Genomic DNA, 26,468 nt, shown 5'->3' on the forward strand with positions numbered 1-26,468 from the left:
TCTTTGGTTGTTCTTTTTTAAAATATTTCCTTAAATCTTTTCAAATGTTTTGAAAGGAGTTCTTCATCACCTGTGGAAGCTGATATGGAGTCATCTCCTCTGCCTGTGATATCCTCTGCCTCTGCCCCCAGTCCTGATCCCCTGCCCCCTCCAATGTCACTACCCTTAAAATTTAAAGTCCCCAGCAATGGACAGGATGTAGAAGAAGTGATTCCGGTAAGGACTTGAGAAAAGAGGAACAGTGTAATTTAAAATAAGGATCTAGATCTGTCCATACATGTTCATTCCTATAACATTTTTTTTTCTTTTTTGTTTAGGAAGCAGAGCTGATGATTTCTTTGTTGAAGTCAGAAAAGGGTAGCCTTGGTTTCACCCTCACCAAAGGCAACGATCAAGGGTGTTACATCCATGACATCGTCCAGGATCCGGCCAAAGCAGATGGAAGGCTTAGGCCTGGGGACCGAATGATCAAAGTATGAATTCACAGCAATGTCTTCATTTTTTTTTTGTCTGTTCATTTGAATAATAAAAAAAATACTTTAAATTTAATTTCTAATTAGTTCAGATTGAGAGTCGCATCTTTTTTTTAAAATTATTTTGATCATTGCTGTATCAGTATTAGATAGGTACTTAAATTAATTTTGAACTATTCCTTTTTGTGGATGCATTATTTTCTTCCAACAGGTTAACAACACAGATGTGAGTTCAATGAACCACACTGAGGTGGTCAGTCTAGTCCGTGCTGCTCCTCCTCTTGTTGATTTGGTGGTTGGAAGGATTCTGGAAGCTCCCAAATTCCCAGTAGAAGCCCATCTGCTCCCTGATATTTGCTTCAGGAGCAGCCAAGAGCCACTGGGTAAGAAACGTCTTTTAGACGTTAAAATATGTTCAATTTGTTGGTCGACTCTTTTGTATTATGAATTATTTCCTCTGTCTAAATTAACTCTTATCTCTTTTTTTTGTTTGTTTCTTAGGATTGGTCCTAGATGGGGGAAGGGACAGCATTTATGGGGTCTTATTTGTAAAAGATGTCATACCAGGTTCACCAGCCTCAAAAGAGGGAAGCTTGAAACCACTTGACCTTATCCACTACATTAATGGGGCTCCAACCCAGGACCTAACTCTGAGTGAGAGCACCAGACTCCTGGAGCTCTCCCTGAACGACCTTTGTCTGAAGGCTACACGGTATTATGCACTCAACATTTGATCTGTCTAATGTCTAGCTTGTGCTGTTTTATCTTGGTAACTTATATAATGTCTACAAAATAAATTCAGAAACTAATTTTTTTTACTTGTTCTGTTCTTTGTCTCTCAGAGATGGAATGCCTGTATCTCCTGAACATAAACATGTCACTTTTCTGGACAACATTGGCTCCAAGCTGTCATCCAGCATGAATGGTTTGTTTTGCATGTTGAAGACTTTTGGGGGGGCTTCATTTTATCTTGCCTTTTTTTTAATGTAACAATAGCATTTTTTTGTTGCTTTAAGGGTTTCTTAAAAGGAACGGTTCCAGAGACGCTGAGGATCTCACCGGACTTTGTCCTGCAGAGGTGAGTCAGGAAACTCATTTAAAGTTTTTGTGGTAAAACTTTAACTTTTGTTATTTATTTGTAAGTAAGCCCACACATTGTCCTTCAAAGGTTTTCAGGCTCCTTGAACTTTCACTTCTTTATCTTGGCCTATTTAAATAAAACCCAATAAAATATATTACAGTTTGTGGTTTTTATCTGACAAAATATGAAAAAATTCCAAGGAGTAGAAGTGTTTTTGAAAAACACTTTAAACATGTTTCAGCGTTTCTGACAAATAGAGTCACAGAGAGTTTCTGTTAAAGGAAACCCCATATTTTTCTTATTGTGAGTGTAGGAGGAGATTATAACGTTGGATCTAGAGAAGCCACTGTCTGGAGGTCTTGGTCTCTCTCTAATTGGAGGGGAGAGGGGAATCTTTGTGAAGTCCATCACTCCAGGTGGCGTCGCAGAGTCCTCAGGACAGCTGCAGGTTGGAGACAGGCTGCTTAAAGTGAGTGCTGTTAGACTTTTGTTGTTTCCTATTTAATCTCTGCTTGTTTTAATAGATTCTTTTTTAAAATGTATTTCATACAGAAGCCTCAAACACAATATTCAGCCTTTTTGAGGGTTTTAATATGACCGACTGGCTTTCATCTTCTAGGTAAATGATGACCTAATGACTAATATCTCCCACACCAAAGCTGTCACTACCATTCGAAAAGCTAAAGGTCTGGCACATCTGATTGTTTCAAGACCACCTGACCAGAACCCAAACACATACCTGGCCTATCTACCTATAAACTCTGACAAGTGCAATGGTAACACAGGTACAATCCAGGGCTTCAGTGCTGCTCTTCAGGTTTTTATCAACAGCTGCTAAACTTGAATTAAAATTTTATTTTTTATTTTTTTAGATCTGAGTGAGGACAGTGGAGTGACCACTAAGCTTCGGATGTTGGTTGAACAGAAATCCACCAACATTCTTGCCATACCACCAATAGGTACTATAGATAAAACAATAGAGCGAATGAACTCAAGAGTGTAAAAAAACTTGAAATTGCCCTCTTAGTGTTTCTAATCTACCTTGACAGACTACGACGACGGTCCTATGGAGGAGAAAAAAGACACAGAGCTTTCAGAGGACACAGACTGTGATGGATCCTCTTTACCTGAAGACTCTCCTGTGGTACAAATTCAACATCACACTTAATAAAACTCAGCCATTAAAATGTTTCTTTATTATTAAATTGTTCATTTCTAATCCAAACAGAGTTCTCGGAAAGCAATGTGGCAAGAAGAGAGTGTTGACGACCCAAGGAATGAAAAGTATGGATTTGGATATAAACTTTAGCAAAATGAAGGTTGTATTATCATATTTTCTGAAATGCGTGCACCGTTTCTGCTCAAAACAGCAGCTACCTGCAGATGAGTGCGGTGCAGCCAGAAGATGAAGACTTCACATGGGGAAGTGATGAGCTCCCCATAGAAAAGATCAGCTCCCAGTCAACAGATGGTACGGTTTCATTTTTTTAATAAATGAAACTTAGGATCTGATTGGTTTCAGGAAGGAGATATGAATGATTTAGTTCTGGATTTATCTGTTTATTTCGCGCAGACAAGTCAATCATCACTAAGGACGAGTTGACCACTTTACCCCTTGTCAGAGTGGTTCCTGGTGGCCAGTACACAGGAACTAATCTCCACTCTAAAGTCCGTGTGATAAAGGGGCTCCTGGACCAGAAAATACCACTTCAAGAATTTGAAGTAAGTTTGGATGTAAATGCCTGTAGTTGCTGGTACAGGACCTGTTTCTAGGGAATATATGGGGTTCATCTACAGGCCAGAAGAATGTGAGATTTCGTTCTAGTTTTTTTTTTGTTTTTGTTTTTTTTTTTCTGGCTGGAACACGTTTGGGCAAATATTTGCATTCCCAGACCTTATTGATGTTGACGTCGTTAGTACTGATAAACCTTGCGGCAACATGGTCAATTATTCTTCTAGTACTTTAGCTTCCTCCACCAGACCAGAAATATGTTTCTGTTTATGAAGATCGAACTGCAAATATATTTTTGTCTACTCTAATTTGGAATCCTCTCATTTCTCAATTATCACACCTCGCAAGTTTATCACACCTCGCAAGTTTGGAGATGTTCACCCAGAGTTTTAGTAAAGCATAACAAATGATTTTTGATAAAAAATTGAAAACATTAGTTTTTATCTTTCTATCTGTTAGAATCTTCAGAATCTACAGCCACTCGATGACTGCTTAGTTGGTCAGACCAAGGAGAACAAGAAGAAGAACCGCTACAAGAACATTATTCCATGTAAGAAAAGCATCACAGCTTTTTTCACTTATGGTTTTTCAATTAAAACTAATACTAAGCTCATATCTCCTAGTCGACACAACTCGTGTGGTTATTGGCAAAGATGGCGGATACATTAACGCCAACTTCATCAACATGCAAGTGAAGAATGAGCACTTCAAGTACGTCGCCTGTCAGGGACCTTTGCCCACCACACTGGGCGACTTTTGGCAGATGGTGTGGGAGCAGAATTCCAACGTGATAGCCATGATGACTCAGGAGATCGAGGGCGGCAAAGTGAAATGTCAGCGGTACTGGCCGGACACGCCGAGGACGGCTGAGATGGTGGACGACAGGTTGCAGATAACGCTCATCAAAGACCAGCACCTAGACCACTTTGTCATTCGCCTCATTGAGGTCAAAGATGTCCAGGTGAGCACGATTTTATGCTGATTTACGTCTCTGATAGATTAAATGAGATCTTTAACATCCATGTTTTTCTCTTTTAAGACTAATGAAACAAAGCTTGTAACTCATCTGAACTACACCGGATGGCCTGACCACGGAACGCCCTCTCAACCCGAGCATCTGCTCACATTTATTTCGTACATGAGACACATTCATCGATCAGGACCCATCATCACACACTGTAGTGCAGGCATCGGTCGCTCAGGGGCCCTCATCTGCATAGATGTGGTTCTGGGCCTCATCAGTAAAGATGCAGATGTAAGTGTGCAAAGTTTTGTTTATGGGGCAGGTTTGTTTCATTGGTATAATCTAATAAATGTTTTTGTTTTTTTTCTTTAGTTTGATATTTCAGATATTGTGCGAAATATGAGACTTCAGAGACATGGAATGATCCAGACAGAGGTAATTATCTTTGATGTATTTAGTAGCTGAATTTATTATATTACTATCTAAATTGTTTAGCTCATCTTTCACTGCTGGTTTTGTTTTTATAGGAGCAGTACATTTTCTGCTATCAAGTGGCCCTCTATGTCCTCAGATGCCTTAAAGCAGAAGAAAACATCTCAGGATAGTAACCATATCTTCTAGATCCTGGGTGACCAGTCAGAGCAAAGCAGAACAAGTCAATACAGGCAAAAATTGCCAAATTACACTGCTTTTTAATGCCTTAATCTGTTTTTTTCTCCAAGAATGAATCATTTAAGAAGTATATTTTCTATTTTTGCTTTTTGTTCTCTATAGCTGCTGCTCTTTTTCACTGCATTTATGCAAGCTGCTGATTGTATTTCCTATCAAACAAGAGAACATTCATGTTTTATTTTTCCTTTAGATTTTTTATTTTATTGATGATGAAATGATTTTATATTTTATGTGGAACATTTATGTGTATTTTGATGCTTGAACTGGCCTTGACAGAATACTGTGTCAGTATTTGCTATGTAAATCTATTATACAGTTATTACATACTGCCTGAGGCAAATGATAAACTGAAAGTGTACATATTAATCCCTGGAAAAATTAAACTGGATATGTTTGAAATATTATGTAGAGGAAAATTTCTTTTAAATAAGATCAAATATTAAAAGTTTTATTTGTCTTGTCATATTTTATTGTTGCGTTTATTATTGCATTTTACAGCTGTTGCATTCATGCCATGTAATACGATACGATTGCAGTCACACTCCAAGCTTCAATCATTGGATCGCTAAACACAATTCTGGTGGATAACAAGCTCCCAAAATATCAGAAGAAGAAACGTTGCTGTATTTACTGTTTGTTGCTTCACCCCTGCGACATAGATGCCATACAAGTGACTGCACTCTAAAAAGTATTATATGGGCTGAACTTGGTATGTGTTATGTTGTGCTCTATTGAAATGTCATTGTTTTACTTCAAGTTTACACAATAAACCATTTTGAGTCTGAAGACTATGAATGATGTACATTGCGACCTTCACAATGTAGCAGCCTTTACGTGTCACTGAAATACATTTTTACACATATTTCTTTGATCTAGTTCTGTATATTTTAAGGCATTTTGAACCTATATACCAGAATGCAAGCATTTGAACATTTAGTGCAGACAGTAGCTGACGACTTCTACTGCTATGTGGTGCCAAAATATGGATTTTTTTTTTATTTTTGAGCTAATTGAAAGTATTTTTTCTGGCATATTTTGTAATATTTGGAAATTACAGTGCACAGAGTTCCTGTGTAGTCTGGAAATGTATGGAACATAATTTAATTTTCTAAGTGTGCAAAAGTGTTGAAAATATTTTTATTTTTTTGCGTTTTTCTTATTTTTTTGCATTTTTGGCCTAAAAGTTGTCCTTCCGTTGTCCCTCAGAGTTCATGTCACTTTTCTTTTCTCCCTTCATTCCTGTCTAGTTCTTTCTACATTTCTTCCTTGTGTCCTACCCTCTCTTCCATCCAATCTTAGTTTCTTGTGTCCTTTTTTGAGGCCTTTGTTCTACTTTCTTTCCTACCTGCTCTCCTTTGTTCCCTCCTATTTTTTTTGTTTTTTGCATATTACATATTTCTGGGCCTGTATGCTGGCATATTTACTATAATTTTTTTGTGAACTAGTATTTCATTTAAGTCTATGCAAAGGACTTGGTATTAAGAAAACGGGTCCAGAAAAGTAGAATTTTTTCATGAAAAGTATGGAGGAACCCTGTATGCAGAATCACTGTTAAGAAAATAAAACTTAATATTCACTTGTATGGCCATTTGTTGAAGGGTTCCATATAATTCTGCTTTACCTCACAGTTTTCTTATTTATTTTTTCGTTCAACAATGGAGGACTTACCAGTACATTAAATCTAAGTTAGGTGTCAAAAAAGAAATTCGGACTGCCTTAGTATTTTGAAGCTACGAAAGTATGCATAGGGATTCTAATTTTAGGAATATTTAAAAATTCAATTACTACTTTTTGGATGAGTGCAAAAATCAACAATATTGTTTCTGCTCAGACTAGCTGCTAAATTATGTAAACTATATTCTGTTTTTTAATCATTGGTGCAAATAACGGGAATAAAATGCAAATGTGTGGGTTCGCTACTGAGCTCAATTACATTAGCTTAGGATGGGAAATTGAAATATATTTATGTATGTGGATATGGACATTTAGTACTTTTTCATAATTGTTATAGAATATTTTAGATAAAGTCCTAAATCCAATTAAGAAGCTATGGTGGGCAGGAAATTGCTTTTCCACAAATGCCCACCATCCAATCTGAAAAAGTCTGAGCTATTTCACAATGAAGGGGGCAGAAATGCCAGTATTTATATGTCCAAAGCTGAGTGAGATAGCTTTGGACATATAAATATGAAACTTAAGAAACTTCTTAAGTTTCTTAATTTCCTAAGAAACTTAAGAAATTAAGTTTCTTAGACTTAATTGCAATAAAGGGATCTTTTACAAAGTTTTCACTCATGAGGGACATTACAAATATTTCCTTCTGTCTGCTGTATTCGACTAATAAAGAGCACCTCTCTCATTTGTCAAAATTCATGGAAATCATGTCCTCATTGTAATAAAGCTTTGGAGAGCTCCATATAGTCAACAGCTTGGATGCTTATAGTTGAGCCACATTGCCTCCTTGTGGATAAATTGATTTAAATCAGAGCAAAACTAAAACATAGTCTACTTATTTAAATCCTCTGCTGTCATAGTATAATTGATAATTTCATGAGCAGAAGGTACTTTGTAAAACTATTTAGTTTAGCGTAAGAAAAAAAATCTTTCATTAAAATGTTTACAGATATTTTTTAATGTAAATCCATCAAATTTGGGCAAGTGAATTTGTAATATAATAGCTCAAAGTAGAAATTCATGATCTTGGTTTTCCTAATTAGACTAAGAAAAAAACAAATCACACTAAAACATGCTATCCATATACCTAATTTATGGATTATTCATAGATTATCCACATGCTAATTTGTGGATCAAAATTCATTATGAAAAATGTATTATGCTCATAGACACGCTGTAGTCAATAACATGTTTGTACAACATTCACTTTAAAGGAACTTTATTTTTATTGCTCATAAGTAACTCCATGCAAAACGTTAAAAACAGGGATTTTTTAACAATCAAAACATAGAACAGGCAGCTTTAAACTCAAGGTTGCAGCACTGCCAATTTGAAATATAGATATCTTGAAATTTGTTATAAATATGTTCTCTAAAATATATGACACATTCTGGAAAAAAATAAATAAAAATCACTGTCCCATTATTTTTGCAACACGGCTCATTGTTATAGCATTATTTCATTATCTTCCCCAACGCAACATAGTTAGTTTGACTAGAAATAATCTCACTATTGATTTTAAAAAGTTTCGAGGAATATATTTTTGGTTATATGATATAACGTGTTGCCAATAAACTGTCCTGGTTTAGCAGAAAGCGGAAATGACGACCGCGTAGACGGACGTGACGTCGGCCCCCGTGTTTTGTATGTAATGGCAGCGTACATATAGGCCACGCTTACCTTATAAAAATAGTTTTTTCCCCCTTAATTTTTGACACGTCTTGGTTTGAATAATCTGTAGTCATGCCGGGGAGGCAAAGCAACAAATTACCCAACAACTTGCCGCAACTTCAGAATCTCATAAAGAGAGACCCGCAGTCGTATGTCGATGAGGTAGGTGCTGGGAGGAAACACCATTATGGGTTAAAGTTGTGTAGTAATTGTTTTTAATGCTTCTCTTCGGCTCCAGTTTCTCCAGCAGTACCGCCATTATCAGTCCAACGTGGCGATCTTCAAGCTGCAGCCTGACAAAGCCAACAAGGACTTGGCGGAGCTGGTCATGTTCCTGTCTCAGGTATCCCAGCAGGTTTCACTGTGAGACAACATGGGCAGCAGAGAGTGGGTAGAAATGTGTTGAAATGTCTCCCTGCTCTTCAGGTGGCTCACTGCTACACGCAGCAGCTGTCCACGTTTCCTCTGGACCTGTCTGAGTTATTAAGGAGCTACCACACTATCATAGAGCCAGAACTGCGAATGGTGAGAAGTCTTTAAAAAAAAAGATGTGCAGCATCATGGGATTTTAAGATGTACAAAGATTTTAAGTTGCTTTTGATGGCGTCCTTTTGCTCTTGGCAGACTTTCTGCAAGGCGCTGATTCTTCTGCGGAATAAGGATCTTATCGACCCCACAATCCTCCTGGAGCTCTTCTTTGAGCTGCTGCGGTGTCATGATAAACTTCTCAGGAAGGTCAGCCTGGAAAATATAAACACACCCATTAAAGTTCTTCACGTTTTTCATTGCTGCGACGATATTGTTTATGTGATAGACCAACTAGGAGTGGGCAATATGGGCATAAAGTTATATCTATCCTATTGTGGTACAGTTGTAATAACAATAAAAGTAACAATGATAACTATTACTTATTTTTTAGGGAACTGTATGGCTGTGACTCCATGGCACAGTAATTACAGCCCCACAAACACAAATACTACTCTTGAAAAACATACCATTTGTAATATGATTATTTAGGATAGCTGTGATTTGTCTCTAAAGTGCACACAGTAACAGCATTTAATCATCCAAATTTATAATTTTTTTTAATACTCATTAAATAAACAGTGGGGAAGAAATGTAAAAAGAACAACTCCAACAATGACAGTTTTACTTAAAAAAAATCCTATTAATAATAAATCCAAATCTTATGTTAAATAATGTACCACAATAAATGATAAACGATGCGATAAATGCCCACCCCTCACACTAACACAAGTAATGAATATGTGTGAAGTGGAAATATATATATATTTTTTATCCTCAGACTCTTTACACACACATCGTGACAGATATCAAAAACATCAACGCAAGACACAAAAACAACAAGATCAACACAGTAAGTTGAGTGTATCTGAGTCTATGTCAATTTTCTGTGATCAACCAGCTTAAAATGATCATCCTTGTATTGTGCTTCGTTACAGACCCTGCAGAACTTTATGTACACAATGCTGAGAGACAGTAACCCCATAGCGGCAAAGATCTCCTTAGATGTCATGGCTGAGCTTTACAAGAGGAACATATGGTGGGTTTCATATAAGATCCGTGAAACCCGGACGTTCCTTGTGAATCGTTGTGTCTCATTATCTGATTGTATTCCCACTCAGGAATGACGCCAAAACGGTAAATGTCATTACAACAGCATGCTTCTCCAAGGTGACAAAGGTAGGCTTTTTGTTTAGGGGGAAGGGATACATTTCTCAATCTGTACCGAGAAATAAATAAATAAACATGATGTGCCTCTCCGCTAGATTCTCGTCGGAGGCCTAAAGTTCTTCCTGGGCAAAGATGAGGATGAAAAAAACGAGAGTGATTCGGAATCCGAGGTAAGTTTGACGCATGAGGTGGTCACATGTGCAAAGAGACAGTCTTTGAAACCTCAAAGTAAAAACAAGTCTTTTTTTTTTTTTTTTAGAACGAAGGAACGTCTGCAAGAGACCTGATGATAAAATACTCGACAGGCAAAAAAACCACCAAAAACAAAAAGAAGCTGGAAAAAGCGATGAAAGTCCTCAAGGTAGCAGTGTCGTGAAAATACAGAAGCATGTATTATATCTGTGCTCTTCTGAGGTACAGTCGGGACAGTCTTCATTCAAAATACTTGGCAATGATGTGGACCTGATGTACTACACAACTATGAATGTTTCCATTTTAAGTTGGAATAAACATAGGGTTGTCCTATTTTAATCCTGACCAGAAATATGCATTTTATTTACACATGTTGTCGTCGTGTACTGTTTGACTGTTAATTTGGTGTCATTTTTCTAAACTAACTGCAGAAACATAAGAAAAAGAAGAAGCCTGAAGTCTTCAATTTTTCAGCGATCCACCTCATTCACGATCCTCAAGGTAGGCTGACATACTGTCTCTGTGCTCTTATGCAGTGATTGGCATTCTAGTTTACTGAGCAGCTAACCATCAAGTCAATATTTTGATCAAGATTTCTCAGAGAAGCTCTTGAAGCAGCTGGAAAGCTCCAAGGAGCGCTTTGAGGTGAAGATTATGATGATGGAGCTCATCTCTCGTCTGGTTGGAATCCACGAGGTCGGTTTTGTTTTCGATTCAGCATGTCTCTATTATCTTATGAAACGGCAAATCAATCAAATATTAATGTAATCATTTTTGCTATTTGGCTTCTGCAGCTCTTCCTCTTCAATTTCTACCCCTTCATCCAGAGGTTTCTGCAGCCGCATCAGAGAGGTAAGTGTCGCTCGGTGTTGTGCTGCGCTTTGTTTTGGAGATTTTTCTAACGGTACGCTGCCGTCTCTGCAGAGGTTACAAAGATTCTGCTGTGTGCCGCCCAGGCTTCACACCAGCTGGTTCCACCTGAGGTACATCCTAAGCTCACTCTGCAATTTACAAAGATTACACATCAGGGTGTGAGTTTGCTTATGTGTGTTGCTCTCTGCAGGTCATTGAACCTGTGATCATGACTATTGCCAACAACTTTGTGACAGACAGGAACTCTGGGGAGGTCATGACTGTCGGGTAAGTCGTTAATTCACATTTAATAAATGCCCAAATAATGTCCTTTTTCACCTCTTTGTGGACAACTCCGTTAAACTGTCAGGGTTTTGTGATGCAAAAAAAAGAAAAAAAATGATGATGTTTAGTCATTTTTCCTCCATATTTATATTTACATATTTCCTAGACAGTTAGCTGAGTCATAACTAATCCTAAAGGGGGAAAAAAGAGAAAAATAAGTTTAGTTGTTTGGTTTTAGCTTTAAGTATGGACCCCTTAAAGTAAAAGTATGTAACTTTTATATATATTTCTTTTACATATGTTGTGAGACAGATATTCTGTGAAAATATTAAGTCCTCTGCCTTCTCCCAGTTGTCCCAGTGCTACCTAGAAGCAACTAATAATAGTCTTAGCACTGTCAGTCATCTCTGCTATACTTTGCCATAGTTTTAATTTAAGGTTGTGCACAGTAATGCACCAAGTTTATTGACACATTTGAGAGATCGATCATATTTGCACTGTTTAGCATCAACGCCATCAGAGAGGTGGCAGGCCGCTGCCCGCTCGCCATCAATGAGGATCTACTGCAGGACTTGACTCAGTACAAGACCCACAAGGACAAGAGTGAGCAGATTTTCTTCTATTTATTTATTAAATCGTTTTGTATTTTTTTTATATATATAATTTCATATTCACACTGTGTTTTGCCACATTTTCAGATGTAATGATGTCTGCCAGAGGACTGATTCAACTGTTCAGAAATCTCAATCCACAGTTGCTGCAGAAAAAGGACAGGGTGAGCTCATGATGTGTGTCAAACCCTAACTCTCATTAGCTCTAATACAGTGTACTCAATAAGGAACAAGAGGGACAATACAACATCACATTGAATTTATAATGTATGCTAAAAAAATATAAGTTGAAAAACTTCTTCCATTGCTGCTTTTTCAATTTTTAGCCCTAAAAATAAGTTGAGTATCTATAACTACATCAAATTTGTTGTGTAGGGGAGGCCCACAGAAGCCTCCAAAGAGGCCAAAATAAAAGACTATGGAGAGCTTGAGGCTAAAGACTACATTCCTGGAGCTGAGGTCCTGGAGGTGGAGGAGGAAAACAAAGAGGAAGATGAAGGTCAGCTACTGTTGTACTGAGGAACTATTGGGCCTCCATTACACTGGTTAATATAGAAATGATATCCAGTGTTGCTCTGCACATGCTTGAGAGATTTTTGATTTTGTTGGCAATGTTGTTCCCTATAATTCATCAGATGGTTGGGAGAGTGCTAGCATCAGTGACGACGACGAGGACGGAGAGTGGGTTGATGTTCACCACTCATCTGATGAAGACGCAGGAGAAGTGGTGAGAAATGGGACACACAACCAGTGAGACTGCAGAAACCTGGTGATTTGAATTCATTTCAAGTACTTCCGAAATTTCTCCAAGGCTGAGAAGCTCCAGAGTATTCCAGCTGAAGAGAGAAAAGCGAAGGCAGCGGCGGTCAGCGGCAGCCGGCTCCTCACTCAGGACGACTTCAAGAAAATCCGTCTGGCCCAAATGGCAAAGGAGGTCAATGCTGCTCCAGGGAAGGGTCAGAAGAGGAAAATGGCAGACAGTGACAATGAAGAGGACAAGTGAGTAACACAAAATAGAGCAATATTTAAGATCTGCCTTTTAAAATTTTGTGTCTGACTTAAAATCTTTTTTTTTACCTATTCATAAGAGATTTGAACCTAGTTCTGTTCAAGAAGCTCAATAATATACAAAGAAAACAAAACAGCATTCAACAGAGTTCTGTCTAACCTTCTTACTTTGAGTCTTTATCAGATTTTTTAATATATATATATATATATATATATATATATACATATATATATATATTAGGATCAGACGCGACGTCACACTGTGTGAGAAAACAATTACTGTAAAGCAGGGTTTTATAATAATTTATAAAATGATCTTGATTTTATGTATTGAAGAAAAAATATATATTTTATAGTTTAGCATCTGTTTGCTGTTAACATGTGAATTTACTAACCTAGCTTTTTTTTTTTTTTGGAGCTCAGAAAACAACAGAGCAAAATATTGAAATAATTTTTTACTCTTTTTCTTCAAAATTTCAGAGGGGAGCTGCTGACCCTGAGACACATCGAGAAACTGCACAAAAAACCAAAATCAGACAAAGAAACCCGACTTGCAACAGCCATGGTAACATCTTACTCCTGCTTTCAAATTTCACGCTGAATTCGGAGTAACTGGATTTATGACCGATGGACAGAGTGGAATAACATTACTCACCAATATTATAAGCAGTTATGCATGACCACTAAAGGTATGTTTACTGTCTAGGCCGGACGAACGGATCGAAAGGAATTTATGAAGAAGCGGACCAAGCTGAACCCGCATGCCAGCACCAGCAACAAGGAAAAGAGGAGGAAGAAGAACTTCATGATGATGAGACACAGTCAGAATGTCAGAACAAAAGGCAAACGCTCCTTCAGAGAGAAACAGGTAGCTCTAAATATATATGTAATTTTTTATTTCTCTATAGCTAAATCACCTGTTTTGGCCGGAAAGAGAGAAATATTTTGACTTTTGGAATTGAAATTGTTTTTTTTATGTTTTTTTTTATCCAGCTCGCGCTCCAGGCTGCCCTCCTGAAGAAGAAGAAGCAGTACAAGTAGAACAAGCAGGAGGCACTCATGCTGGCTCTGACAGCCATCATAGAAATGTGACTGGGTCAAATAATATTGTACATCTTTTAAATGGCATGTAAACATACTATCTTTATGTATTTTTGTGTGCAAATGTACATAAACTTACACTCTTGAAATAAATAATCATTGCTATTTGGATAATGTTGTGTGACTTAATTTTTTGAACATCCCAAATTTGAATAATAAACCAAAAGTTTTTGCAAAGATGTTATATGTACAGAAACAGTAATAATTGTTGCTTCCTTTTCAAGCGAGTGTAATTCAGGTTAGTTTCATGACCTTGTTTCAGGTTTCCTCATTTTTACAATCGCTAGCAGGAATTTGCAGACACAATTCCGATATACTGTAAAGAAACTTATGCCAAGGTGCAAAGATGTTAATGTGTAATTTTATGAGACTTTATTGCACAAGTTAACTATGTGTGCAATTACAGTTTAACATTTCATGGCTTTGCCTGCTACTCTCTTAGCCTTAACTTTGTGCCTTAGTGTTCTGTACAGGAAGTCCTGTTAGGCAGACTCAGTAATTTAAATGTCAGGATGAACTACTGACAGAATATAATTGATACTCTGGTTCAAAGTTGAATTTAGCACTGTTTTATCCACTGAGTTCTCAGTGGTCCCAATTTTGTTATGTATTTCAGAGAGAAACTTAATGACAAATTACTTTGGGATTTGGAGATATCCATGGTTGAATAAAATCAAATGAGTTAAAATAAAATGCCTTCAATAAATTTTCAAATAATTATTTTCACTATAATTGTCTTGTTAAGCTTTTTTGTGAAATCTGGGGAGGGGAGGGAAATCTGAGAAAATACAGTAAGCTTCACAATTCTGAGTCTGGGTAAAATTCTTTAGTCTGTTACCAAGGTATTATTTTCTGAACTACAATACCCATGAAGCACTTGCGGTCATAGCAGCCGTGCCAAACGTTCCACTCAAAGAAGCCGGCATTTTATATCTTTCTACGATATGAGGTATCTAATTTATATATGTTGGATATAACTTAACGTTTTTAGAACGATTTACTGTAATTTCTATCATTCTAGTATGAGTATTTTGATAGGTTCATGGTTAAATCCTCGCCGTTCCCTGCCAAGCTAGCTGTCATGCCGTTGCTGTTAGCAAACAAGCTAAGCGTCAACATACCGTTAGCCTAGCTAGCTTAATTTATCATGTTAATGATCGTCGAAGCGATTAATTTGATCAATTGACGACGAATTACGAAAACTAATGGCCTAGAAATAGGGTTGTAAACTACGTGGTAACTAGTTTTTAACCGTACATGACAAATCTGTGACGTGCAGTTTAAGCTGTGATTTAATTTTAGCTTTCGTGCTTTGTCTTAACAAACCCTTTTTATAGCTGCACTACCTTTGTATAATATATAATGTTTTTCCCCCATGAGTCTTGAATGACAGTCGGGGTCAGATATGCTAAGGATCTTTTTAATCATATTGATTCTTAACATTTATCACAGCATTGAATAAATTAAGATGTCCAATATAGGACATCTGAAACTTCTAGCATACTATTTGGAGGAAAGTGTAGAGCACACCTGTGAACAGATATGTTTGTTTTAAAATGGGTAACATTTTATCCATTTTATGAATGTTACGTGTGTCACAAGACATTGAAAATATGTGAAAAATATAACTCATCCTTGTCAAAAACAGAAATACTTGTCAGCTGAGAAAGTATGAGAATCAATGTTAGCATTTCCATAAGTCTGGATTGACATGTGAAAAGAAAACATGGAATAGAAAAATATTTGGATTCTTTATCCAGTTGACAACATGATAAATATTAAAATTTCTAGAAATTTTGTGGATTTAAAATCCTAGATGGACATAAGAGTGCTATATTCATCCAAACATCTGCCTTTCCATCTCTTAATGTAAACTCTTCATCATCCCATTCATGTCTCTCCACCCGTTCCTCCATTTTGCATTTCCAAGTCTCCTTTTGGTGTTTTATACATAATTAGACAGATTTTAAAAGTGGTTATAAATTTGAGTAGATGTACAACGGGAATTTTTTTTTTCACATATAATAGCAGGAGGCTTTTGGTTACCTGTGAGGCTGAAAAGTGCTGATCTGTTTTTAATTGAGTGGATGTAACTTGATGCCTCAAAATGTCGAGGAACTACAAAGTGAAACAGAGCTGATGGAACTCTTTTGATCCTCAGTTTGTTTGATGGGACTTGATGTTTTCTGCTCTCATAGCTGAGAGGACTAGTGATGAGGGGTGATACACTGAGCCTATTCAGAGTCTGGTGTTTAAAGCTTAAAAGATACAGTACAGCGAGGTGTGGGTGGAGTTTCCACATTGTGTTTTGTTCTCTGACTCTCAACGACAAACAAGTCTAAATGGTTTTGGCTAATGGCTAAATAGTGTTTTCATCGGATTTATCAGCAGGTAAGATTTTTATGTAATCTTTTGTTGTAAAACAAACAGCTACTGTAATCACTTTTTTTTTGCTTTGCTTTTATCACAGGGCATCACACTATAACCCTGTTTCAGCTGCACATAAGTTTACAATATGTTATTGACCGCTTCAAGGTGGAGTTATAAAAACTTTAGTCACATTTAGGATGTTTTGATGACTGCAATGAAATGTAATACTTGTATCAGCAAAGAAAGCCTGTTCAAACTATAGAGCTTACTTTATTCAGATTGTTAGGTGACATAAAGTCCTGAAATGTCAAATATTACTCCTATCCATATCTTTCAGCTGCCCAGCTGAAATATTTAGTCTGTTCTCATTATTATGGAAATTCCTCAACCTGACCTCTTCTGTATTTGTGGGGAAATGCAACATAAGGTAGCTAGATTTCTATTTTTTTATGCTTTCCTTAGAAAATGGTCAGTGTTGGAGAAAAAAGGGCTATGGTAACATTGATGCTAAGCAGGGATGTCCCAGTCTGGTCCTCAAGATCTACTATGCTCCAACTGTGAGATGCATCACTGGCTTGTTACCAGGCCTCTGTGGAAGAGCCATGTGTTGGAGAAGGGAAGCATCTAAAAGTTGTAATGGTGTGTTTCTTTTTTTCCCTTAAATGTGTGGGCAGCTTTATTCATAACAATCCTCTTTAAACGCAGACTCTAAGATCTGTCCAGTTGAGGTTTCCCACTCGCCTGCTTTCCCATGCCGTGGTTTCTTTCCTCGAGCAGTTTATGATATTTGTTTCTCTTCACCTTTGCAGGTGTCATTTCTTGTAGCCCACCATGGCACCGGGGGATGTGGTGCCAGAGCATGCCAAACAGCAGAAGACCAAGGAGAAACGTCCAGGAAACAAGGCACCAAAGTCAGAATGTGAGGCGGATGGGTCATTTGTGTTTGAGGCTCACGAAGCCTGGAAGGATTTCCATAACTCTCTCAGGCATTTCTATGAAGTTGGCGAGCTGTGTGACGTTACGCTGAAGGTAGACAGGGACCTGTCCTCTGTTTTCTCGCCAGAATTAAGTTAAATGCACCATGTTTTCTGTGTCATGTATTTTGTGTTTCTCCTTTTATAGGTTGGCAGTAGGTTGATACCGTGTCACAAGTTAGTTCTAGCTTGTGTTATCCCCTACTTTCGGTAGGTTTAGTTTTTGTCGTATATACACAAGATGTCCTTTGGTTTCTTTTCTATTTGTTTGAAACATCTGTCAGCCATTCAGTTTTCACGTGGAAGCAATGAGCCTGATCCATTATGACAACACCTTGTGTGCCACTCAGTGGTAGTTTTTAATGAGGACAATGTGGCTTTCTTTAAATGTATGGGTCATTTTGATGTTTTTGGTCGAACATGGTACCTGAAATCAGTTAACTGTTGTTTTATCTCAATATTTTCAACCTGCTGAGTCACTATTCCACATTGTGGTATCATGATGGCAAATAAGCAATAGTAGCTGACTGCTTATAAACAACATGCAAAATAGTAGTTGAAATTTCTTTTTTTGTTGAGAGGAGATTTTTTTATTTTATTTTAGGTAATAAAATTGCACCACAAAATTAACCATTTTGGTCACAGATTGGTTGCATTTGTTTTTTCTTTTTTTATCTCCCATATCAAAGTTTTAGGGCTTTCTTTCTCTCCTCAGGGCAATGTTCCTATCAGACATGTCTGAAGCCAAACAGGATCTTATAGAGATTAAAGACTTTGATGGAGATGCCATTCAGGACTTGGTGCACTTTGCCTATTCCTCCAAACTCACTTTAACCGTCGACAACGTTCAGCCACTGCTTTATGCTGCCTGCATCCTACAGGTAAACAGAGAACTCGCTCTCAGTAAGTTCTTTAGTTTAATCGAATGTATAATTTTGAATTTTATGTCATAATGTGTGAATGTGCTTCTCTGCTTGTCTCTGTCAGGTTGAGTTGGTTGCCAGAGCATGCTGTGAGTACATGAAGGCCCACTTCCACCCCACCAACTGCCTGGCAGTCCGAACCTTTGCAGAGAGCCACAATCGAGTGGACCTGATGGACATGGCTGACCGCTACGCCTGCGAGCACTTCACTGAGGTGGTGGAGTGTGAGGATTTCACATGTGTGTCACCCCAACACCTGCGCACATTATTGTCCTCTTGTGACCTCAACATTCACTCAGAGACACAAGTGTATAACGCAGCTGTGAAGTGGCTGAAAGCGAACCCACAGCACCATGAAGCCTGGCTGGACCAGATCATGTCTCAGGTTAGAGAATGAAGAGTTTCGTGGTGATTTTATGGTTTTTGTCTTCATCGGCAAAGTTCATTATGAAAAATGTCTACCTTGACTACAGTTAGTAATAAAGGATTCCTACACAGCATAGGACAGTAAGGAATTTAGTTTAATTTTCTCGGTTTGTATGGAAAAGGAATGAATGCAATTATTTTAGACTTTATTTCACATGTCTAGAAGTTGTCTGTCCTTCGTTCTATTCAGTCATTCTTACTAGTGTCCTTTCTTTCTCTCTGTTCTTTCCCTTATCATGTTTTCTTCTGGCCTTCTGTCCTTGTGTCTAAGCACTCTTCTGTCTGGGCTTTTTTCTTGTCTGTTCCTTGTTTTCTAGTTCAGTTCATTTTTGTTTATTCTGTGCATCATTCCATTAAATTGCTTTTCTCCTCATCCTGTGCTAATAAATAATTTTACACATCTCCTACCTACTGTATTTACTTAAGAATAATAGCAGTGACATATAAAATCTACCCTATATAGAGAAATATTTCCCATAAATTTAGATAGATTTCTAGTACTTTAGATTTTAAACTGGAAGGAAAGAACTAACATCTCAAAACTTGCCTCTCAAGAAGTCTGGACAATTCACCTTGAAAATCTGTATCAACTCTACATATTTCATTTCTTGACTCAGTTGTCGGAACCATTGCTCTGTCCAGGTGCGGCTCCCGCTGCTGCCCGTAGAGTTTCTGACGGGAACCGTGGCAAAAGAAGAGATGATCAAGGGGAACCTGGACTGCCGTGACCTGATGGATGAGGCCAGGAACTACCACCTTCACCTGAGTAACAAGGTGGTTCCAGACTTCGAGTATTCTGTCCGTACCGTCCCACGGAGGCACACCGCAGGTACACATCTCCTACCTACTGTATTTACTTAATGGCAACAGTCAGTAATTTCTGCTGTGCTAAAAAGACTCAGCTACTTACTAGAAACAAACCGGGTTTCTGCATGCATATGTAACAAATTCAAAGTCATGCCTTTTAAAGTTTGATGAATTAAATGTTCTTCTCAGTTTGAAATTTGTTTTTGCATATAAAATCTGAAAAGTGTGGCTTGCAATTGCCTTCAAAAGTCACTTACTATTTAGGTGACTTCTGGAGGCACTTTGTTGGACTGAATTTTATTTAAGAATATCACAGTTTTGTAGATTTTGAAAAGCACATCCAGGGTTAGGGTTATGATTGCAATGTGAATCAGTTCAGTGGGTATGACGATATTTGCTGGGGCACTTTATACACCTCTACATGCTTTTTCTCGTAAATTTTGTGTTTTGTGTTTGTCTTCAAGCTCATAACAATCATTTTTTTGTGTTTGTTTTGATAATCTCCTTGTTTAGGGGTTCTGTTCTGTGTTGGGGGACGGGGAGGTTCTGGAGACCCATTTCGCAGCATCGAATGCTTCTCCATTACTAAAAACAGCTGGTTCTTTGGTCCTGAAATGAACAGCAGGCGCCGTCATGTGGGTGTGATATCTGTCGGAGGTAAAAAGAGATTCTTGTTCAAATGTTTCAGAAAATAAAGCAAAATACGATAAACATTACGTAGCTCACACAATATGGAACTCGGTATTGATAAAGTATTTGTAGGCCTGTCATGATAGCAAATTTTGCTCAACGATTAATTGTCTCAAAAATTATTGCGATAAACGATAATATTGTTTGAAGACCTTTTTACACTGATTTAATGGAAATGAGGTAATAATTCATGCGATTTCCTGCCAAAGATAGATACACTTTATTTTCAAAAGAACATTTAACACTTGAGCTGATAAACAAAATAAACAAAACAACCAAAAACAAAAATAAAATAGATTCTCAGTCTCCATTAACAAAAAACTCACTTGAAAAAAAAAACTAAACATAAAGCCAAAGTGGAAATAAATACTGCATTCAACCAAAAGAGTGCAGATTGTGAAGTCTGTATATTATGTTGCCCTTCAGTAATAATTAGATTTAAATAGAGAAGATGGGCACATCGACTACATGATGCAATAGTTCACACTACATGATTTTTTGCTGCTATTTTTCCCCTTATGACAATCTTAAAACGTTGGTCTTTCTAAGATTGTGTGGTGTGTTATGGTAGATCGTCCGATCTAAATCAGGGTTTTTCCCCGACTGGGAGCTTAACTCAGCCTGTTGAATGTGACAGGTAGTCAATCAGAAAGCCTGGATTCTCCTCCGTGCTTTCTGAGGGGAAATTACGTCGGGGAATCCCAAACAGCTGAAACGGCGCAACCCGAAGTCCAGCGGACATTAGAGATGATACGTGGAAACAACATTAATGTTTATTCAACATGCAAAGAATATAGAAATGACAAGAGGAGGAGTTGGAGCGAAATTGCTACCGCAGTTGATAAACCCGGTAACTTTTCAGCTGTTCTTCGTTAACGTGACATAAATAGGTTATAATGATTTTCATTCAGTCAGGACTTTACGCTGACACTAGCCACATGCATTGCAGGTAGATTGTAGTAAAGCAAGCCTGGTTTTAAAATTAGTTCACTGAACTTGTAGCCATTATTTTGTGCCCATTGTTGGACACCACACGGCAGGATCGAACCCGATCGAACCGTTAAACCTAGGATTTCTGTCGGCTAATGTGTGATCTGTCAGGTTTTGAAAATGGGCCGACAATCGGCCGACAGCTTGTGTGCGCTGGGCATTACACTAAGTAAAATGAGGAAGGGGGGGTCAGTGGAGAGCACTGGAGTTGAGCCTTTTTTTCATTCGGTGTCATCAACAGAAAGAGAAAAAGGCCAGAAGAGACGATAATGCCGATAATTAAAATGACGTCGATAGTTTTAATTTATCGTACGATTAATTGATTTACCGTGTATCGCGACAGGCCTAAGTATTTGTCATAAATTTGAAGAACTCCCATTAATATTATGTTTGCCTGTTTGTTGTGAAGTTCCTCCTACATGTTGGGTGTTTCTTTCCTACCACAGGTAAAGTGTATGCTGTCGGCGGCCATGATGGTAACGAACATCTGGGGAATATGGAAATGTTTGATCCACTCACCAACAAGTGGATGATGAAAGCCTCCATGAATACCAAAAGGTACACACAATGTGACACATGTTAGAGCACCGTTTCATTTATTTGAATTCATTTAACTTAAACGTTCGCTTTTTTCAGGAGGGGAATAGCACTAGCATCTCTCGGTGGTCCCATATACGCCATTGGAGGTCTCGATGACAACTCCTGTTTCAACGACGTAGAACGTTACGACATTGAAAACAACAGCTGGAGCGCCGTGGCTCCGATGAACACGCCCAGAGGAGGAGTTGGATCTGTGGCTTTGGGGGTAAAAGCATGAGGGAAAAATCAATCATTTATTCTGTCCATTAGACGATTTGATTCTCAGCACGTTGTTGATTGATCGTTTTCTTTAGAGTTACATGTACGCAGTTGGAGGAAATGATGGCGTGGCGTCACTTTCCAGTGTGGAGAGGTTCAATCCCCACCTCAACAAGTGGACGGAGGTGTGCGAAATGGGCCAGCGGCGCGCCGGGAATGGCGTCAGCAAACTCAATGGCTGCCTCTACGTTGTTGGTGAGAGAAATGTGGCGTCTCTTCGACTCTTGCCGGGTCATGTAACGTCGCTGGCAGCCATAAACAGCAAGTCTGAGAAATGCAGCTGAGATGTACAGAAAGTTCCCCGTTTTGATGCACACTCATCACATGCTTTGGGTTCACACCCTTCAGTTTTATACACAAAGGCTTGAGTTGAGACAAAAGTTCATGTTTTGTAAAGCTGTTTTGGTCACTTATTCACAGGCTGGGTTTTTATTGCAGAGTTTGAAGTTAAAGAGTTTCTTCAGCATTTATAGTGTTAGATTGCATTGTGAACGTTTAAGTTAATCACAATGTTATTCCACTCAGATCAGTTTCACACATAACTGTTTACATTATATACGCACTTGTTTTACATAAGGGCAACCATCTTTTAATAAGTGTATCTTTTTGGTGACGTTTCTAAGGTGGCTTTGATGATAACTCCCCCCTGAGCTCTGTGGAGCGCTTTGACCCCCGGATGCACCGCTGGGAGTATGTGGCAGAGCTCACCACCCCGCGCGGTGGAGTCGGGGTTGCCACTGTAATGGGCCGAGTGTTTGCAGTCGGAGGACACAATGGGAACATTTACCTGAACACAGTGGAGGCTTTTGAGCCGAGGATGAACAGGTGAGGAAGAACATCACTGCAGTTCTGGATGCTGCAGTATCTGTTTTTCTTTAATGGTTGATATTTATATATTTTTTTTTCCCAAAAAAGTTTGTGTAAGATGAAGATTTGTGGAAAAACATATCTGACGCGACACTAACAGCTGAAGTCTCCAATAAACAGAATGTTTGGAGCAATTTGGTTGACTGCTTGGCTTAGTGTGTTTCCTCTCTGATCTGGTGGGTTTTTAATAATTTAGCTTGCTACATATTTCAATACAGTTTCAATATTTATCTTGCTTCACAAACTTAGCCCTTTGCTTAGATGGTCAAAACATGTTTCAGCTACTCTCAAAGCACAGTGTGTAATGTAACAGATGGGTTCAGGAAAAAAATTATTTGCAAAGTAAGTGAAATCCAAAGTACTTCAAATTATGATCTGTTTACATTAAAACAGGGCAGGACTTTATCCTTTTAAAATTTTACTGAATATATAAAGTGATTTTTGTAAAATTCTTTTGAGAATCGCATCGTCCTTAAGTGTTTTCTGAGTTTTATTTATCAACTCATTGATCTTTGTTCAGCTGCAGACTTTTAACTGTTCATTCTCTAAAGCCCCACCTCTATAAATTTCATTTTAATTTCAGATGGGAACTGGTGGGCTCCGTGTCCCACTGCCGAGCCGGAGCCGGAGTGGCCGTGTGCTTGTGTCACGTCAGCCAGATCAGAGACGTCGGCCAGGGCTCCAGCAACGTGGTCAACTGCATGTGACGACTGTCCCGCGTATGACAAGGTGACTGACTGCAGCGTCACCGTCAGAACCAATCACAGCACAAAGCACACAGCGAGCGAAGCTACTCACTTTCACGCTGCAGGCCGATGTTCGGTCAGCACTCCGTATCAGAGGATGATTAGGGAAAAGTAACAGACTTGAATTTAAAAAAATACACACTGACAAAATTTTATGTTTCTAAACTTCTGGTGGTATTTGCAATCTTTAATGAAGTATTTTGTACTTTTTTTTTTGTTTGAGTATATATTATTTGCTGAGCTCTTATTTAAAGGAAACATCTTGAGAATTAATGTATTCAGAATAAAGACTGTAACAAGGGGCCAGTATGAAAGGGTTTAAAGTTCTCTCAGAAGACGGCCGCTACTTCGCTGCATTTGCTGCATTTGTCCAGAGTGATGTGACTGATCGGTTTCTTACTGGCTCATTTTTATCAGTTAGGATGTGAAGCTGTTTCCTTTACGCTCACTCCAAGTTTTTGTTCCAGCATTTTCAATGTTTTCATGTTCTCTCCAGTTTTAAGCTGAACTAGCTGACATTTATCCTTTGATTTATCCGTTAAGAATCATTGCCGGTCAGTAAAGCCTAGAAACAAATCAGTTCTCGCTTTCAGGACCTTTAACACTCGGGGACTCAACACTCCTGCAAGTGCCAAACAGAACAAACACTGGCAAATCCAGTTGAAATCTGCTGAATTAATATTGCTTCTCCATTGCTGACAGAGGTGTCATAAAGAGATCAAAGCAATATGGTACACCGCCAATACAATATTTCCCTTAAAATTTGAGATTTGTGAATGATGATAGCTGGACTGTCAGAAATCCTAATCATTTTGTTGTTTTAGATGTGTACGCTACTCAGACGAGGTTTGTATCTGCAAATGGTTCCATTATATTTCAATATACATAGAAACATTTTTGTATAATCGAACAATTCCTAACTGTATAATCCATTGCTGTTCTCTATTTTCCTAGAATAGACGTGAGGTCTGAATATATTTTTGTCCAAATTAGGAAATTTCATGTTATATGTTCATACAGTATGTCAGTTTAGCACAAGTGGTTCTGCCATATGGAAGATTTCAAATATTTATAACCTTTGGCAGAATTTTCATAATAGGACTACAAATGACTCTTTCAGATATACTGTTTGTACAAGATAAATACAAAGTGTTGCACAAATCTTGTGTTAAATTTAACAATCATTTTCTAGCAAACTTGAAGCCAGTTTTGTGTGTTTAAATGTTAATGTGTGAAATGTGTGGTGTTTGACTATATTGTGCTTTATGAACATACAGTGTTGGTATAAAATTATTAAATAAAGTTGTTTGAATATCATTTAATGGGGTCTGGGTTTTCTTTTCTCAGTCTAACTTACAGTAGTTGTTGGCCATATGGCAGGAATATTTCATAGTATTTTTTTAGTTTTTAAGCTATCAAATGTACTAAATTACCCTATAAGAGTTTTTTACGAAAGAAACAGCAACATAGTTTTGGTTAGTTTCTCAGACATTCATCAAGGACTTAAACGTGACTTAAAAATGTTCAATGTGGATGAAAGAATTTTAATGAACTTTAAAATTAAGAATTAGGTGCAAACATTTGATTCACACAGGTTTGAAAATGATCCATAGGCTTAAATATACACAGACTGGCCCTCAGTTAAACGGCTCTTAGCAAGTTGGAGAGGAGCCGTAATGATTTTCTTGCTGTTTTCTTCTAGCAAACTAATTCTCATTGGATTTATAGATGTTTGTCTTATCAGAAGGCGTACAGGTTAAGTTGATTTCTTTTAGAAACCAGTTTTCAATTTGTTTGGGCCATTCCAGAAGTTAATGTTAAACCAGTGTATTTAGTCCAAAACCAGTTTTGAATTGTGTTTGGGGCACTTGTCCTGCAAAAATAACCAACTGTGTGCCTGTTTCAAACATATTGTGTTTATTTTGGGAGAAGTTGAATATTTTAAAAGTAGTCCTGCACCTTCATTATTCCATTCACGTTGTGTCATAGACCAACAGACCATTAGCAGGATGCTGCCATTACTGTGCTTGGCAACTGGTGCAGTAGCCTCACCATGACTCCTCCAAATATTCTTCATTTCATTGTAGCCAAACAATTACCCGTTCTTGGATGTCTTAACCAACTTTCTTTGATCTGAGGGTGACATTTTGGGTGAGATGTTTGAAACCTGGACTCAGTAGTTTGATGCTCTAACTAGTCAACAGTTGTAAACAAAGACCTAAAGTCTTGTAAGATTTGTGATCTTAACCCCAATAACAATTTTTTAAAACTATAATAAAAACACATGGTTTGTTTCAGGAAGCTAACAAATTTAAATTAGCTCTGTGATTTCTCACAAGAGGAGTGATGAAGTATCCAGTAAAAGTTTTACTACAGGACCTTGCTTGAATATAGTTGTCAGACTTTTGCATTACAAAAGACAAACATCATTCAGTAAGTGCAGTCTTTTTATACAAAAGCTGAAAGGAGAAAGATACATTTCTCCTTTCAGAGAAGGAGAGAAATAAATTTCTCTTGTGTTTTTCAGAAAAGTTCCTCTCTAATAAGTTACTAGGCACTTCATCCATGAAGTGAAGTTGTATGAAGTATAAATAAACATTTCATTTTAAATGTTTTGTAGCATTTTATGAAGCCTTGTTAAAAAGTAACAGGTGGAAGCCGATCTGAGCAGTTTAAGTTTATTGGTGTCTGACATGTGGAGGCTTCTGGACTTTTGGGTCATCCTGTATTATGTTTACTCCTACAATCATCCTGTAATTACATTGTATAATGTTTTTTTATTATTATTATTTGTTTGCATACAACA

The 26,468-nt window shown here is 37.8% G+C and overlaps 3 protein-coding genes across 7 annotated transcripts in view; all 3 read left to right on the plus strand.

Annotated features, from left to right (window-relative positions):
• ptpn13 (protein tyrosine phosphatase non-receptor type 13) overlaps positions 1 to 5,712 on the plus strand; it is a 47,406-nt gene extending 41,694 nt beyond the window's left edge. For all 4 annotated transcript variants that reach the window (XM_028025131.1, XM_028025132.1, XM_028025135.1 and 1 more), the window contains 18 exons: positions 57 to 216; positions 318 to 473; positions 685 to 856; positions 975 to 1,185; positions 1,316 to 1,398; positions 1,490 to 1,551; positions 1,868 to 2,023; positions 2,174 to 2,339; positions 2,427 to 2,513; positions 2,604 to 2,698; positions 2,783 to 2,838; positions 2,925 to 3,025; positions 3,128 to 3,276; positions 3,746 to 3,836; positions 3,910 to 4,247; positions 4,326 to 4,541; positions 4,623 to 4,685; positions 4,778 to 5,712. In XM_028025131.1, the coding sequence (XP_027880932.1) occupies positions 57 to 216; positions 318 to 473; positions 685 to 856; positions 975 to 1,185; positions 1,316 to 1,398; positions 1,490 to 1,551; positions 1,868 to 2,023; positions 2,174 to 2,339; positions 2,427 to 2,513; positions 2,604 to 2,698; positions 2,783 to 2,838; positions 2,925 to 3,025; positions 3,128 to 3,276; positions 3,746 to 3,836; positions 3,910 to 4,247; positions 4,326 to 4,541; positions 4,623 to 4,685; positions 4,778 to 4,855 (2,440 nt within the window). In that variant the 3' untranslated portion in view covers positions 4,856 to 5,712. The remainder of the gene's footprint in view (positions 1 to 56; positions 217 to 317; positions 474 to 684; positions 857 to 974; positions 1,186 to 1,315; positions 1,399 to 1,489; positions 1,552 to 1,867; positions 2,024 to 2,173; positions 2,340 to 2,426; positions 2,514 to 2,603; positions 2,699 to 2,782; positions 2,839 to 2,924; positions 3,026 to 3,127; positions 3,277 to 3,745; positions 3,837 to 3,909; positions 4,248 to 4,325; positions 4,542 to 4,622; positions 4,686 to 4,777) is intronic.
• Positions 5,713 to 8,208: 2,496 nt separating this feature from the next.
• sdad1 (SDA1 domain containing 1) lies at positions 8,209 to 14,122 on the plus strand. Its single transcript, XM_028024605.1, has 22 exons — positions 8,209 to 8,429; positions 8,506 to 8,610; positions 8,694 to 8,792; positions 8,892 to 9,002; positions 9,574 to 9,645; positions 9,731 to 9,831; positions 9,914 to 9,971; positions 10,058 to 10,132; positions 10,222 to 10,323; positions 10,586 to 10,655; positions 10,747 to 10,850; positions 10,949 to 11,006; positions 11,079 to 11,137; positions 11,218 to 11,294; positions 11,797 to 11,894; positions 11,990 to 12,066; positions 12,278 to 12,401; positions 12,538 to 12,629; positions 12,714 to 12,901; positions 13,391 to 13,475; positions 13,617 to 13,778; positions 13,904 to 14,122. Exons 1-22 carry the CDS (start codon positions 8,340 to 8,342, stop codon positions 13,949 to 13,951), a joined length of 2,055 nt encoding a protein of 684 aa, XP_027880406.1. The 5' UTR covers positions 8,209 to 8,339; the 3' UTR covers positions 13,952 to 14,122.
• Positions 14,123 to 14,858: 736 nt separating this feature from the next.
• On the plus strand, positions 14,859 to 24,979 carry klhl8 (kelch-like family member 8). 2 transcript variants are annotated; one of them, XM_028024607.1, is made up of 12 exons: positions 14,859 to 14,960; positions 17,191 to 17,410; positions 17,504 to 17,565; positions 18,071 to 18,236; positions 18,343 to 18,663; positions 19,347 to 19,533; positions 20,025 to 20,168; positions 21,638 to 21,749; positions 21,828 to 21,996; positions 22,085 to 22,244; positions 22,673 to 22,874; positions 22,965 to 24,979. In XM_028024607.1, the coding sequence occupies exons 2-12, from the start codon at positions 17,213 to 17,215 to the stop codon at positions 23,011 to 23,013; spliced, it is 1,770 nt and encodes a 589-aa protein (XP_027880408.1). In that variant the 5' UTR covers positions 14,859 to 14,960; positions 17,191 to 17,212; the 3' UTR covers positions 23,014 to 24,979. The 2 variants fall into 2 exon arrangements, with proteins under 2 accessions (XP_027880408.1, XP_027880407.1); XM_028024606.1 differs by having other exon boundaries at positions 14,860 to 14,960; positions 23,500 to 24,979.
• Positions 24,980 to 26,468: the final 1,489 nt, after the last annotated feature.

This window comes from Xiphophorus couchianus, chromosome 8 (assembly GCF_001444195.1).
Source record: "Xiphophorus couchianus chromosome 8, X_couchianus-1.0, whole genome shotgun sequence".
In the NCBI taxonomy this organism is placed as follows: Eukaryota; Metazoa; Chordata; class Actinopteri; order Cyprinodontiformes; family Poeciliidae; genus Xiphophorus; species Xiphophorus couchianus.

Coding starts and splice junctions, on each gene's coding strand:
- sdad1 (XM_028024605.1), top strand. CDS start 8,340: ATGCCGGGGAGGCAAAGCAACAAATTACCCAACAACTTGCCGCAACTT. Junction 11,007..11,078: donor TCTGCAGCCGCATCAGAGAG/GTAAGTGTCGCT, acceptor CCGTCTCTGCAG/AGGTTACAAAGATTCTGCTG. Junction 11,138..11,217: donor ACCAGCTGGTTCCACCTGAG/GTACATCCTAAG, acceptor TGCTCTCTGCAG/GTCATTGAACCTGTGATCAT.
- klhl8 (XM_028024606.1), top strand. CDS start 17,213: ATGGCACCGGGGGATGTGGTGCCAGAGCATGCCAAACAGCAGAAGACC. Junction 17,411..17,503: donor TGTGTGACGTTACGCTGAAG/GTAGACAGGGAC, acceptor CTCCTTTTATAG/GTTGGCAGTAGGTTGATACC. Junction 17,566..18,070: donor TGTGTTATCCCCTACTTTCG/GTAGGTTTAGTT, acceptor TTCTCTCCTCAG/GGCAATGTTCCTATCAGACA.